Consider the following 16827-nt stretch of genomic DNA (forward strand, 5'->3'; position numbering starts at 1 on the left):
AATTTAAGATTCAGATTTAAGCTGACATATGCTGTGTTTACCGAATGCAGTCTTCTTAAAATGTATATCTCACTGTAGCTCAGATCTTCAGCACAACGGATTGAATCGAGCCCCTAATAAATGTAATCTAGGGCTGAATTCAATTGTTATCACAGAAGTATCACGGAAGATCTGCGTTATAGCTCAATTTAGATTTAAAGGTGTCACGAGAATTTCCAATCCCAATCCTACGCACATACTGTCTCACTACCCAGCCGACAGAGATTAGGGAGACCTTGACCTTGAGACGTACTCCTCGTTCTCTCCCAAACCTCTAGTCAGGTCGGCACCGAATTTTGTTCAGACAGTCTGTGTCTAAAATACCATTAGCTATATTGTTTTACCCTAATTCTGACTAGGACTACACATTTATTGATTATGATTTCATACATTCTAATCAATTCCATACAATTATATGTTTCAGGGTGGAATATTTTAATCATTCAATTAACAGATAAATCCCATTTAACAAAAGGCAATGTTCCTGCGTTCGCGGATACCGCATTCACAGTAAACACTGCATATGTCAGCTCAATTAACAATACCTTTACACCTTTACACACACAAACAGAAGGTATCCTATGCACATACATACACACAAACAGAAGATATCCTATGCACATACATACACACAAACAGAAGATATCCTACGCACATACATACACACAAACAGAAGATATCCTACGCACATACATACACACAAACAGAAGATATCCTACGCACATACATACACACAAACAGTAGATATCCTACGCACATACATACACACAAACAGAAGATATCCTATGCACATACATACACACAAACAGAAGATATCCTATGCACATACATACACACAAACAGAAGGTATCCTACGCACATACATACACACAAACAGTAGATATCCTATGCACATACAAACACACAAACAGAAGGTATCCTATGCACATACATACACACAAACAGAAGGTATCCTATGCACATACATACACACAAACAGAAGATATCCTATGCACATACATACACACAAACAGAAGATATCCTACGCACATACATACACACAAACAGAAGATATCCTACGCACATACATACACACAAACAGAAGATATCCTACGCACATACATACACACAAACAGTAGATATCCTACGCACATACATACACACAAACAGAAGATATCCTATGCACATACATACACACAAACAGAAGATATCCTATGCACATACATACACACAAACAGAAGGTATCCTACGCACATACATACACACAAACAGTAGATATCCTATGCACATACAAACACACAAACAGAAGGTATCCTATGCACATACATACACACAAACAGAAGGTATCCTATGCACATACATACACACAAACAGAAGATATCCTACGCACATACATACACACAAACAGAAGATATCCTATGCACATACATACACACAAACAGAAGATATCCTATGCACATACATACACACAAACAGTAGATATCCTACGCACATACACACACACAAACAGAAGATATCCTATGCACATACATACACACAAACAGTAGATATCCTATGCACATACAAACACACAAACAGAAGGTATCCTATGCACATACATACACACAAACAGAAGGTATCCTATGCACATACATACACACAAACAGAAGATATCCTATGCACATACATACACACAAACAGTAGATATCCTATGCACATACATACACACAAACAGAAGATATCCTATGCACATACATACACACAAACAGTAGATATCCTACGCACATACATACACACAAACAGAAGGTATCCTACGCACATACATACACACAAACAGAAGATATCCTATGCACATACATACACACAAACAGAAGATATCCTATGCACATACATACACACAAACAGTAGATATCCTACGCACATACATACACACAAACAGTAGATATCCTATGCACATACATACACACAAACAGAAGATATCCTATGCACATACATACACACAAACAGAAGGTATCCTACGCACATACATACACACAAACAGTAGATATCCTACGCACATACATACACACAAACAGTAGATATCCTACGCACATACATACACACAAACAGAAGGTATCCTACGCACATACATACACACAAACAGAAGATATCCTACGCACATACATACACACAAACAGAAGATATCCTATGCACATACATACACACAAACAGAAGATATCCTATGCACATACATACACACAAACAGAAGGTATCCTACGCACATACTGTCTCACTACCCAGCCGACAGAGATTAGGGAGACCTTGACCTTGAGACGTACTCCTCGTTCTCTCCCAAACCTCTAGTCAGGTCGGCACCGAATTTTGTTCAGACAGTCTGTGTCTAAAATACCATTAGCTATATTGTTTTACCCTAATTCTGACTAGGACTACACATTTATTGATTATGATTTCATACATTCTAATCAATTCCATACAATTATATGTTTCAGGGTGGAATATTGTAATCATTCAATTAACAGATAAATCCCATTTAACAAAAGGCAATGTTCCTGCGTTCGCGGATACCGCATTCACAGTAAACACTGCATATGTCAGCTCAATTAACAATACCTTTACATTTGAACACAGATCTTCCACGACACATCCGTGATACGGATAGAATCCAGCCCCTAGTTAATGCAAATTGCTCCTCAGTTTTCTGCTTGGTAAACAGACACCTTCCGTTGCACTAGACAGAACTCAGAAAAAAACAACAGACACACGTATTGTTTTCGGAAAGATCTCTGGATGCCAACAAATTAATAGCAGAAACTTGAAAAAAAGCACAGTGCTTCTGAGGAACGTATAAATTGGCAGTCAGATCTCCTATGATGCAAATCTGCGCTCCAAATGCTTCAGTTATTGGTGTAATTACATTGGTAACACTTTAAAAGGTTATCATGATAACCATAATTGTCTCTGTCATGGTAATTATCAAATTATTCAGGTCCCACCCAGGTCATCATAGCAAAGGCCTCATTTTACGGTCCTTCACCATGCTACACAGCAGAGAAATGAAAATAAGAGAAGATAAAACTAGAGAACAGAAAGATCTCTTATCTCCCCCCTCCAAAAAAATACATAATCGCTTAAGACACATCAGCAAACATTTTAAAACACAACACCCTCATCCCCTCTCGGTCTCGTTCACTCCGTGTCTCTCCATCTTGCTTTCCAGTCATGTTAGTCTGCCAGGTGTTTGCTACACACTCCGATTCCTCTTTCTTCAGAATACACTTTAAAAGGCTTTGCTTCTCCGAGCACAATACTTTTTCTTAATTTATTCCAGCAATTACAGTGGTAGGTTTGAAATTATTTGGAAAAATCCAATGCATGTGGTCATTGGGAAGGTAATTTGTTCCAGCATATGCGTAAATGGAAAACTTGAAAAAAAACTTTTATACTTGTGTAAGCTGCTGTTTTGTAAAATAGTAATTTGGAGGTTTTGTGACCATGTTACTCTTCTAGTTAAGAATGCAGAAAAAACTACAAGTAAATAGATTTCAGAACTGTTATGTTACTGAACTATAATCTGCTAACCCGGGTACTTTACTTTTTGTATAATGCAATGTAGCAGAGTTTTGAATGGATTTGGAGAACTAATACGATTTCTGCCAACACTTTTTTTTGCAATAATACCCTTCTGTTGAGCTTGGGCAACTTTAATGGGGGCCACAAAAAATCAGAACTCATCGTGAGGGGCCACAGTGGCTCGCGGGTCTGCATACCCACATCCATACCCACACATGCAGTCAGAGCCGGCCTGAGCCTTTTGGGGACCTTGCAAGCAAAACATTTTAGCGGCCCCCCTCTTAACAGAGGAGAGGAAAAGTTAATTTCCTGCAATTCTATGCATTTTTCCATGGGGAGGAGAGAAGATTTTGCAACTTTATAACTAATTTCATGCAGTTCTACTCATTTTGCAGTTTTTAATATGATATCTGAGTGACAGTAACTAAAAAAATCAATGGGGGCCCCTGGTCGGTAATTCGAACATGATTACTACAAGTTTAGATATACAGTATGGCTAAACTAACTTGCCAATCAAAAATGGATTTGCTGACATGGGCTAATTGAGTGACTGTCAGTGACATAACAATAAGAAAACTGCTGATTCACAATCAAATTTAAATTGTACCATTTTTGGGGGAGGGGTATTGATCCACGGGCCTACAAAAGGGGGGGCTGCCAGTTGCCCATCCCCAACTCCCCAAATACACAACTAGCCCTACACATGCAGATATTTTTTGTTGTTGTACTTCGACCCCAATTGGTAGTTACGGTCTTGTCCATTACTGCAACTCCCCTACGGACTTGGCAGACGTGAAGGTCGAAAGCCATGGTTCCTCCGAAACATAACCCTGCCAAGCTGCACAGCTTCTTGACACACTGCTTGCTTAACCAGGAAGCCAGCTGGCGACCAAGGTCAGCTAGCAGGCGCTCAGCCCACCACAAGGAGTCACTAGAGTGAGATGAGACAAAGAAATCCCGGCCAAACCCTCCCCTATCTTGGACGACACTGTGCCAATTGTGCGCCGCCTCATGGGTCTCCCGGTCACAGCTGGCTGTGACACAGGCTGGGATCGAACCTGGCTCTGTAGTGACGCCTCAAACACTGGAATGCAGTGCCTTAGACCGCTGTGCCACTCGGGAGGCCCCTGCACATGCAGATCTGAGCATATAAAAAATGCTTCAAACCATAACATCTGGAACCTTTCCCTTGAGCTTTGAAGAAAGCATATGACAATTTCAGTTGAAAGGGAAGGCGGTATTAGCAAAGATAATGTGCAGCCCTATTTATCTCCATATTACGTGATTCCGCTTGAAAATGTCTACATACAGTATCATACCATCAGAATAAATGTGCGGGTTGTTGTGCAGACATACGTACCTGGCCTGGTCAAAGTACTCTTTGTTCTGGTTCCTGTAGAACACAGAGAAGCGCAGCATCCTCCCTGCGATGACCTCAGCCTTCTCCAGCAGTTGGGTTAGATGCACCGTGGAATAATCTGGAAACAGGGGTTCGGATTAGCCATTAGACAAATATAAGAGAGAATATAGCATGTCCATCGTATTAAAGGCAGAAGGTTTTAGGGAGATATCTATCTATTTGTTTCCTTGCCCCTTGCCTCACCGGCGGTGGTGAACTCTATGATCTCGCTCCACTCTGACACAGCGTAGTCTCCGTCGGTCTGTTTGGAAGCTGTCTGGACGGCCACAGTGTACTCTGTACGCGGGCTGAGGAACCAGTGACCCCTCACCGTCATGGGCAGAGGAACCGCCTTCGCCACCAGCTTAGTGGGGACATCCTGGACGGGGACACAGACAGAGTGCTTACACGTAACATACACAAAGCTTACAACTCTACACACAAACTCTGCATTAACACATTGTTCACTGTTCAGCTGCACAAGCAACATATCATATGTATCAATGGGAGTAGGCCTCCTTATATATATATATATATATATATATATATATATATATATATATATATATATATACACACACTTTAATGCCACATACACACCAAAACAGAAACTCAGCATAAATACACTTCTCAGTGTTAAGCTGCTCAAATGACACATGTATAGACTGTAGCATCCCCTTATCCCCATGTCCTCAAAACGTATTCACTGTATACTATGGAGCCTAGTATTACACTTCCTATCTCCTCCATCTATGCATTAGCTGCAGGACATTGATTGGGCCCGCACAACCTGCAGTATTACACCAGCCCCTGTGTAGCGACAACAGCAGTACATTAATGCACAACATCGTCCCTGCATGCTGTAATGAAAATAACTGCATGCGGTCTATATTCACACAGAGAATGGGAAGAAAAACACTTCCTTTAGGGGGGCTTTTATGGTCACTACACCCATAATGTGAGCTGGGAGACTGATGAAATAGGTCTGTAAGATTATACATTAGATCCATTCGATTAACGGCTGAAACAGCAGCCATCTTTTGCAATTAGTCTCTGCTAGTGTCATGTGATATCATTAGTGCTCAGAGCTAAGTCTGCTAGTAGAGTACACAAGGTTATCTGGTGTTAGAGAGTGTGTGGGAGTGTCAGTTCTGAGCACTGGTAAAAGGTTACACCTGATACACTTCTTGTTTGGAGTAGAAAGGTTACGATGTGAGTAAATACTGGTTGGTGTTCTAGCTCTAACTAAATGACTTGCTTCATCATGTAGAAATAATTTGATAGACAACTTCCCGCTCAAGGGAGTTTTTCCCTAGCCACTGTGCTTCTGCCTCTCCATTGCTCACTTTTGGGGGTTTTAGGCCAGGTATCTAAAGCACTTTGTGACAAATGCTGATGTGAAAAGGGCTTTATAAAATACATTTGATTGATTAATTGTATTACAGAATTAGGAAATGTCTGAGAAATTCCTTTGAAATAGCCTAGTTGTTGTTGTTGTGTGTGTGATAGGTTACCTTGTGTTTGAACTTGTTGGAGTTCTTGTTCTCCTTCTTATTGAGGTCAATGAAGTAGTGAGTGATGCGCTCCTTGACACGGGGCTCCATGTCCCAGCAAATCTTGAAAGAGTCACATGTGATGTTGCTGATCTTGATGTTCTGAGGGACAGGAAGCTCCTCCATCTCTACGATGCCGCTGTCCTGGGATTTATTACCTGTGGCACAGGGACAAAAGGAGTGGTTAGGCTTTAATGCTTTCACATTTTACTTAACTACTGACGTTTATTTTCTTGAGACAGCAAATATATCAAATATGGCTGGCCCTACAGTCCCCTGCACTATAGGGTGCACTTCCGGCACTCAGCTGCCTCTGTGCTCTGTGGAGCACTTACCATAAAGAAGGGAGCTCCACCGTGTATCTGTTGTCATGGCAATGCTGCAATCCCTTCAGATTACAAGCACATACAGTATTAAATATTTCAAACGCTGTTGATTATCGTGACTCAACCCAACACAGATGGATCTCTTAATAAAGCCTTACTTTTTTTCTTTCATGGGGGACATTTTTATATAGTCACAAAGAAAATGTAAGTAGGAGATGCTCTGATAAGCCTTTCAGTTAGGGTCTGTCAGACCATGTTCTAGTCCAGCACAGGTGTACGTGGTAAGGATTGGACAAATTCATAATTTCCTAATTAAATGTATTGTCAGACACCTTTTGGTGCTATGTTTATGAACATGTAATAACACAAATACTTATATATTTCTTAATTCCATTCTTTAGTGTGTATTGTTAGATATTACTGCACTGTTGGAGCTAGGAACACAAGAATTTCGCTACACCCGCAATAACATCTGCTAAATACTGTGTGTATGTGACCAATAATACTTGATTTGATGTGCATGTGCACACTCCCTCTCACACACTCCCTCTCTCACACACTCCTTCTCTCACACACTCCTTCTCTCACACACTCCCTCTCTCACACACTCCCTCTCACACACACACTCCCTCTCACACACACACTCCCTCTCACACACTCCCTCTCACACACACACACACACACACACACACACACACACACACACACACACACACACACACACACACACACACACACACACACACACACACACACACACACACACACACACACACACACAGAGAAATACAAATAGCCCTATACACCAAAACAAGTGAGTGAATAAGAGCTTTGTAACATGGCCATGAGCTATAAATCCACTACACACAAAAAAGAAACACTCTTGGCATGGCAACAATATGTTTTCTGTGCAAGCTCTAAATACAATAACTAGATGCAAGAATGTGGAATTCTGGGGTAATGCACAGGACACAATAAACAATGGGAAAACCAGCAGACCATGGAACTCCTATCTCTGACCATGAGCTCTGAGGCTGGATGATAATTGAGTATTTCCACAAATTGGGTCAGGGTTTTCTCCCTATACACACACACCATGGGTGTAACAGTTTCACCATGTTAGATTGACCATTCATATGGAGTATTTACAATCATGTCAAATGAATCATTTATACTGAGGTTATTGAACTAGGCATGACAAAATGCGTTTCTGCCAAGGGTCACCTTTCAACCCAGGTCATCTGTTCTGTGCTAAACAAACTTCTGCCAAGCCAGTTGAAGAGTAGATATTTTCCTGAAAAGTAGCATATTACAATAAAACTGAGACACACTACTGGGACAACATACTCCCTTGACAAATGAAAGCAGGGGAGCGTAACTCACAACAACCCTTGTAGAAACAATTGTCTATTTTTCCTGTAGGCCCCACCCACTTTTGTCCTAAAGAGTGTTTAGCTGATTAACAGGAACAGTGATCTTTACCTCACAGAGGTCTCCTTTCCTTAGTGCCTAAGCTAGTGCTCAATGAAAGAATGTACAGTAGTACCAAACAAAATGAATGAACCTGCCCCTAGGTAGAGTAAAGTAGCAACAGGTTGTAGACGTAGCAAAGTGGGTGGCAGGTAGCCTAGCGGTTAGAGAGTTGGGCCAGAAGTCACTGGTTTGAATACTTGAGCCAACAAGGTGAAAAATCTGTTGGTGCCCTTCAGGAAGGCACTTACAGACTCAAACATGGAGAGGTTGAACATGTCAGTGAAGACACCTGCCAGTTGGTCAGGGCATGCTGGGAGTATACGTCCTGGTAATCCGTCTGGCCCTGCGGCCTTGTGAATGTTGACCTGTCCTTCTGGACAGACTGGAGAGGTGGGTTGGCCTCCAGCCCAGTTCTAAATTGGTTTAGGACCTATTTCAAATCGGTCAAGAGTTTTGTCACCCTTGGTGATCATAACTCAGAGAAAATAGATATCACGTGGCGTTCCACAAGGTTAGATTTTGGGCCCGGTACTGTTCAGTTTTATATATGTTACCCCTTGGCAGCGTTATCAGAAAGCACAGCATTGATTAACTTTACATTTCTGTGTCATCCGAGGATTCTAAACCTATCTTTTCTATTGCCTCTTGGGAGAGGCTGCTGACATTAGCCTTGCTGCTACTGATTCTTCACTCTTCTCTGTCACTGCAGCCTGACTGACTGCTCTGCATTGGCCTAGCTCATCAACTGTGTTACAGATGCCTGATCCATCTATTGACTAAGATCATGAGTGCTTTCAGAAAATGTACTGTAGCCTATCCATAGGCTGCTCACCTACACTTGTTGAGGGATACACAATGAATGGTCATATGCAAACGCATTCCTTGAAGCATAGATAAGTAGAACGCTGAGCTGTAGTCAATGACTAGCATTCTCACATAGGTGTTCCTTTTGGCCAGGTGTGAAAGGGCAGTGTGGAGTGCAATAGAGATTGCATCATCTGTGGAGCTGTTGGTGCGGTATGCAAATTTGGGTGGGTCTATGGCTTCTGAGATAATGGTGTTGATGTGAGCCATGACCAGCCTTTCAAAGCATTTCATGGCTAAAGACGTGAGTGCTACGGGTCAGTAGTCATTTAGGCAGGTTACCTTAGTGTTCTTGGGAAAATGGACAATGTTGGTATTACAGACTTAGCTCGTCAGCTGTTAACACTAATGCCACCTCATTAACCTGCAAATAGACGCATTACACTGACATGGTATACCTGACTAATGCAGCCAATGTTTGCCCACATAACAGCTTTACACACTGCTTTATTTGCAATAATCTAATCACACATACTGTGAAAATGGAGCCGGAGGGGAGGGCTGCCATTCTAATTTGTTTGTTTTTAAGAAGAGTTCTTCTTCAATGAGTTGGGCGGGAGGGATATACTATTATAGACACCCGACTAGGCCCAGATCCCTGTGATTTGCTGGAAAAGGAAACAGAGGTTTCGCGGAAGGAGATCAGGGTGCCTTGTGAGGATCAGGCGACGAGTGGCTAATCTGCCCTTGCCTTCCATCCTGCTAGCTAACGTTCAATCGCTGGAAAATAAATGGGACGAACTGAAAGCACGTATATCCTACCAACAGGACATTTAAAACTGTAATATCTTACGTTTCACCGAGTTGTGGCTGAACGACGACATTAAGAACATACAACTGGTGACTTATACACTCTATCGGTAAGACAGAACAGCAGCCTCTGGTAAGACACGGGGCGGGGGCCTATGCATATTTGTAAACAATATCTGGTGCATGATATCTAAGGAAGTCTCAAGGTTTGCTCACCTGAGGTAGAGTATCTCATGATAAGCTGTAGACCACACTATCTACCTAGAGAGTTTTCATCTGTATTTTTCGTAGCTGTTTACATACCACCACATACTGTGGCTGGCACTAAAACCGCACTCAATGAGCTGTATTTTGCCATAAGCAAACAGGAAAACACTCATCCAGAGGCGACGCTCCTAGTGGCCAGGGACTTTAATGCAGGGAAACTTAAATCAGTTTTACTTCGTTTCTATCGGCATGTTAATTGTTCAACCAGAGGGAAAGAAATTCTAGACCACCTTTACACCACACACAGAGGCGCGAACAAAGCTCTCCCTCGCCCTCCTTTTGGCAAATCTGACCATAACTCTATCCTCCTGATTCTTACTTAGAGCAAAAATTAAAGCAGGAGGCACCAGTGACTCAGTCTATAAAAAAGTGGTCAGATGAAGCAGATGTTAAGGTACAGAACTGTTTTGCTAGCACAGACTGGAATATAGGGATGCATGATATATCAGTGAACATATCGGAATCGGACGATATTAGCTAAAAATGCCAACATCGGTATCGGCCGATGCCTAGTTTAATAACGATGTGCAAAACCAATGTCAAAGCTGATTTGCATACCTACAGTGTATAATGACGTAATGACATCATGTAAAATGTTGCGCTATACGTGCAACGCAGCATTCATAAACTAGCCAACAATGTCTGCTGTGTGGATCGAGCAGTCAACAAGTCGAGCAGTCATTTGAAAGAGTAACAAAATTTCAACGAGACAATGCCAAGGCGAAATCAATTAAAGCCAAGATAATGGCTTTCATTGCCCTTGACAATCAACTGTTCTCTGCTGTGGGTGATGTTGGCTTTCGCCGACTGGTCGAGCACCAGTTAACACTCCCAAGTGCATTATTTTTCAGATGTTGCTCTACCGGAGTTACACAGTAATAGCGTCACTACTATTAGCTTCACGACATACATACTACGTAACGCCGCATGGGTCTTTGCGTGTCAAAAAAGATACAGTAGCACTGTCAAAGCTGTACAAAAGTCTGCAAACAAGCAAACATCAGCCACGAAAGACGTGTTTACAATACCGCATTGGTAATTTAGCATAATTTGTTCGACCGCAACTTCGGGGGTAGCTAGCTTTAGCTTGGTACCTAGCTAGAACCAATACAACCAGCCTGAAAACAATGACCAGTAGAAACTGCAGTCATTTCTATTATTCTTAGCAATGATTTTGGAATCCTTGTGAGTAAGTATTAGCTAGGTTAGCCACTTGTTGTTAGCCTATTGAAATGTAACTTCAGCTACCTAACCCTGTTGCCCAAAGCTAACATTATAAGCAGCCAGCTAGCTTCATCTGGCTAGTGAGGCTCGACCGGACCGGGTTATGTGTTGTGAAGCTAGCCACAATAAGGATTAGGCACAATAGCGGAATTTGCGGTTTACGTTCAAAATAAAAGTATGTCATTGACAGTGATGCAAATAAATACAAATAGTAGAATTATACCATACTTTTATTTTAAAGGCTAACCACAAAGTCCACTATTGTGGCTAATCCTTATTTTGGTGTGTGTGTGTAACCTTTATTTAACTAGGCAAGTCAGTTAATTAAGAACAAATTCTTATTTACAATGATGCCCTACCCCGGCCAAACCCGGACGATGCTGTGCCAATTGTGCGCCGCCCTATGGGACTCCCAATCACGGCCGAATGTGACAGCCTGGATTCGAACGCGGGACTGTAGTGACGCCTCTTGCACTGAGATGCAGTGCCTTAGACTGCTGCGTCCATGTGTGTGTGTTAACTTTTTAACTGTACTAGAATGCTTTAAAGGACGCTACATTTTTTATATCGGTATCTGGATTTTAGGCAAGGAAAATATCAGATATCCGTATCGGCCAGAAATGTCATATCGGTGCATCACTACTGGAATATGTTCCGGGATTCTTCCGATGGCATTGGAAAAACGTATTGATAAGTCCTCGATGCACTTATCAATAAGTGCATAGAGGACGTCGTCCCCACAGTGACCATAAGTACGTACATACCCCAACCAGAAGGGTAGAGCTGCCGTTTTCAAGGAGCTGGACTCTAACCCGGAAGCTTATAAGAAATCCCGCTATGCCCTCCGACGAATTATCAAGCAGGAAAAGCGTCAATACAGGACTAAGATCGAATCGTACTACACTGTCTCCGACGCTCGTCGGATGTGACAGGGCTTGCAAACTATTACAGACTACAAAGGGAAGCACAGCTGCGAGCTGCCCAGTGACACGAGCCTACCAGATGAGCTAAATAACTTCTATGCTCGCTTCGAGGCAAGTAACACTGAAACATGCATGAGAGCATCAGCTGTTCCAGACAACTGTGTGATCACACTCTCTGCAGCCGATGGGAGTAAGACCTTTAAACAGGCCGCGGGGCCAGACGGATTACCAGGACGTGTACTGCGAGCATGTGCTGACCAACTGACAAGTGTCTTCACTGACATTTTCAACCTCTCCAGTCTGAGTCTGTAATACCAACATGTTTCAAGCAGACCACCATAGTCCCTGTGCCCAAGAACACTAAGTAACCTGCCTAGATGACTACCGACCCGTAATACTCCTGTCTGTAGCCATGAAATGCTTTGAGGCTGGTCATGGCTCACATCAACACCATTATCCCAGAAAACCTAGACCCACCCCAATTTGCATATCGCACCAACAGGTCCACAGATGATGCAATCTGTATTGCACTCAACGCTGCCCTTTCCCACCTGGACAAAAGGAACACCTATGTGAGAATGCTATTCATTGACTACAGCTCAGCGTTCAACACCATAGTGCCCTCAAAGCTCATCAATAAGCTAAGGACCCTGGGACTAAACACCTCTCTCTGCAACTGGGTCCTGGACGTCCTGACAGGCCACCCACAGGTGGTAAGAGTAGGCAACAACACATCGCCAAGCTGATCAACAACGCAGGGGCCCCTCAGGGGTCAGTCACCTCCTGTACTCCTTGTTCACTCATGACTGCTCGGCCAGGCACGACTCCAACACCATCATTAAGTTTGCTGATGACACAACAGTGGTATGCCTGATCACTGAAAACGATGAGACCTCCCTATAGACGGAGGTCAGAGACCTGACCGTGTGGTGCAAGAACAACAACCTCTCCCTCAAAGTGATCAAGACAAAGGAGATGATTGTGGACTACAGGAAAAGGAGGACCGAGCACTTAGTGGAGCAAGCTGAGAGCTTCAGGTTCCTTGGCGTCCACATCACCAACAAAATAACATGGTCCAAGCACACCAAGACAGTTGTGAAGAGAGCTCAACAAAACCTATTCCCTCTCAGGAGGCTGAAAACATTTGGCATGGGTCCTCAGATCCTCAAAAGGTTTTACAGCTGCACCATCGAGAGCATCCTGACGGGTTGCATCACTGCCTGGTATGGCAACTCTTCGGCCTACGACCGCAAGGCACTACAGAGTGTAGATCGTAGAGCCAAGTACATCACCAGGGTCAAGTTCTTGCCATCCAGGACCTCTAAGCCAAGTCTAGGTCCAAGAGGCTTCTAAAAATCCATAGGACTCCTGAACAGCAAATCAAATGGCTACACAGACTATTTGCATTATTATCTATGCATAGTCACTTTAATAACTCTCCCTACATGTACATATTACCTCAATTACCTCGACACCGGTTCCCTCGCACATTGACTCTTTACCGGTACCCCCTGTATATAGCCCCGCTATTTTTATTTATTGCTGCGCTTTAATTATGTGTTATTCTTATCTCTTACTTTTTGGGGGGTATTTTCTTAAAACTGGTTTGTTGGTTAAGGGTTTGTAAGTAAGCATTTCACTGTAAAGTCTTCACCTGTTGTATTTGATTTGATTTAATGTATTAGGCCTAGGTCTAGAATGAACTGTGATACAGTAGCTGTGCTAAATTGTCAACTATGTCTAAGTGACACACACAGCTTGTTAAAATATCATATCTTTGTTTCCAAAGAGGCTGATACTATTGGTAGGTAGGTACTTGCTTAGCCATATTCGATTATTTTACACCTGCTATACTAAATGGGCTACCAACTGTGTAGTCAACCATGAAATTACATAGGGTATTTCCTTCTGACAAATAATAGGCCTAAATGCATGATCCTTTTCATGTGATTTTCACAGTCTGTGGAGCTTCTTTACTTTCTCTGGCCCTCTCCCTTGAGAAATAGAAAGAAATTGGAGCTGGAAGAAAGATGGTCAGGTGATGATGTTCTGAGTTCAGACAGACAGGCAGACAGTGTTTGAATTGGTTTGAAATCAGCAGCAGCACTGGCTCCTTTTGCCTTCTCCCCAAGGCCCTCCTGTGGGGCTACAGTCTGCTCAGCCCGGACTCACTACACCAGGGATCATCAACTATATTCAGCCACGGGCCAATTTTTTCTTGAGCGGAGGGGTCCAGAACATAATTAAAAAGAAATTGACCGCAAGAAGCCCAAACAGATATTTTTTACTAAAACAATCATTTCAAACCTTGCTTACATTTGTATATGATCACGTCATGTCTCTATTATGCCTGGGAATACTTGGGAACAAGTATCACTTGGAGCTGATTTCCTGGTGTTTTTTTACAGTCGTATGTCCAACAATAACAATTCCACACAAAAAAAGACCTGCGGTACACTGTACAGTACACCAGATCATCACTCATTATAACAGCGTCTAGAAACACAACTGATCCTATGGATTAGGCAGCCTACACAGAATTCTCACTGCAACCGAGGACCAGGGTACAGCCAAACCGGGCTTAGAAGATCCTAATCCCGGTCAAGGTGAGACCAATGAAAATGTAGAGCTAGATACAGGCGGCCCAAACCCTAAACTTTTTCTTAACCTAAGTCCCCTAACCTGCTATGTTACATATTTTAATAACCTTTTGTGACTTCCAAACCCGCATGCGGGAGCGTAAATCATCGCCTGAAACTAATTAGCATAACGCAACGGACATAAATATCCCTAGAAAATATTCCTATTCATGAAAATCACAAGTGAAATATATTGAGACACAGCTTAGCCTTTTGCTAATCACCCTGTCATCTCAGATTTTCAAAATATGCTTTACAGCCAACGCTAGACAACCATTTGTGTAAGTTTCTCGATAGCGTAGCATAGCATTATGCCTTGCTAGCAGCAGGCAACCTTGTCAAGGAAATCAGAAAAGCAATCAAATTAAATAGTTTACCTTTGATGAACTTCGGATGTTGTCACTCACGAGACTCCCAGGTAGATAGCCAAAGTTCATTTTTTCCCAAAATATTATTTTTGTAGGCGAAATAGCTCTGTTTGTTCTTCAGGTTTGGCTGAGAAATCGCCCGGAAATTGCGGTACACCGAAAAATATTCCAAATTAGCTCCATAATATCGACAGAAACATGGCAAACGTTGTTTATAATCAATCCTCAAGGTGTTTTTCTAATATCTATTCGATAATATATCCATCGGGACAATTCGTTTTTCAGGAGGACCGATTGGAGTAATGGCTACCTCTGTATTTTACGCGAGAATCTCTCTCGGAGCCACCATGTGACCACTTACGCAATGTGGCCGCCTACGGCTATTCTTCAACAGAAATGCTTAAAACTACGTCACAATGCTCTAGACACCTTGGGGAATACGTAGAAAGCGTAAGCTCATTGATGGCACATTCACAGCTGAATAGGGACTCATTGGAACGCAGCGCTTTCAAAACCTTGGGCACTTCCGGATTGGATTTTTCTCAGGCTTTCGCCTGCAATATCAGTTCTGTTATACTCACAGACAATATCTTTACAGTTTTGGAAACATTAGAGTGTTTTCTATCCAAAGCTGTCAATTATATGCATATTCTAGCATATTTTCCTGACAAAATATCCCGTTTTTAAATGGGAACGTTTTTTTCCAAAAATGAAAATACTGCCCCCTAGTATAACCTGCTGGTAACTTCTCCTAACCTGCTACAAAAAAATTGTCCTCCATGCTATGACAGTTAACATTAGCAACAAAAAGTAATCTCATTTTGTGATCTCATCCCTGCCTGTCGCTGACATCTTTCTTACATTTACATTTACATTTAAGTCATTTAGCAGACGCTCTTATCCAGAGCGACTTACAAATTGGTGCTTTCACCTTATGACATCCAGTGGAACAGCCACTTTACAATAGTGCATCTAGGTCTTTTAAGGGGGGGGGGAGGGAGGGGGGGGAGAAGGATTACTTTATCCTATCCTAGGTATTCCTTAAAGAGGTATGCACGTGCGAGGACTTTTGCTTGCTACAGTATCTGATGCTCGTCCGGACATATAAGGAAACAGGTAACAAAGACAAAAAAAAGATTCCCAGCAGCATTTACAATCTATCTAGTGGGCAATGTCTCACTAACTATAAACTTTAATCGTTTTATCTCCAGATTAATGAAAAATGTAGCTAACAAGCTCGGGCCTGTTAGCTAGCTAGTCATGCGCTATCGAAGCACTTGCACAGGTACACATCTGCATAGCTACTTGAATTAGCTAGGCCGTTAATGAGAAGTGCAGTAATTTAGCCCGCAGCTAGCAAGCTTGTGGCACAATCATTTTCAGAGCAAAGAACTTTGTCATTCAATAACATTGATCTAGAGAGCTAAGGGAGTGCACGTTGTTTATTATAATCAAATCAAGCTTTATTTATATA

General features: G+C 42.3%; 1 protein-coding gene across 1 annotated transcript in view; it reads right to left on the reverse strand.

The window, feature by feature from the left end:
- Positions 1-16827, reverse strand: part of LOC115113178 (phytanoyl-CoA hydroxylase-interacting protein-like) — a 39320-nt gene that overhangs the window by 3115 nt on the left and 19378 nt on the right. The window contains exons 2-4 of the mRNA XM_029640526.2: positions 6481-6677; positions 5171-5345; positions 4928-5045 (exon numbers count right to left, since the gene is read on the reverse strand). Coding sequence (XP_029496386.1) covers positions 4928-5045; positions 5171-5345; positions 6481-6677 — 490 coding nt within the window. The remainder of the gene's footprint in view (positions 1-4927; positions 5046-5170; positions 5346-6480; positions 6678-16827) is intronic.

The sequence above is a fragment of the Oncorhynchus nerka genome, linkage group LG28, assembly GCF_034236695.1.
Source record: "Oncorhynchus nerka isolate Pitt River linkage group LG28, Oner_Uvic_2.0, whole genome shotgun sequence".
Classification (NCBI taxonomy): Eukaryota; Metazoa; Chordata; class Actinopteri; order Salmoniformes; family Salmonidae; genus Oncorhynchus; species Oncorhynchus nerka.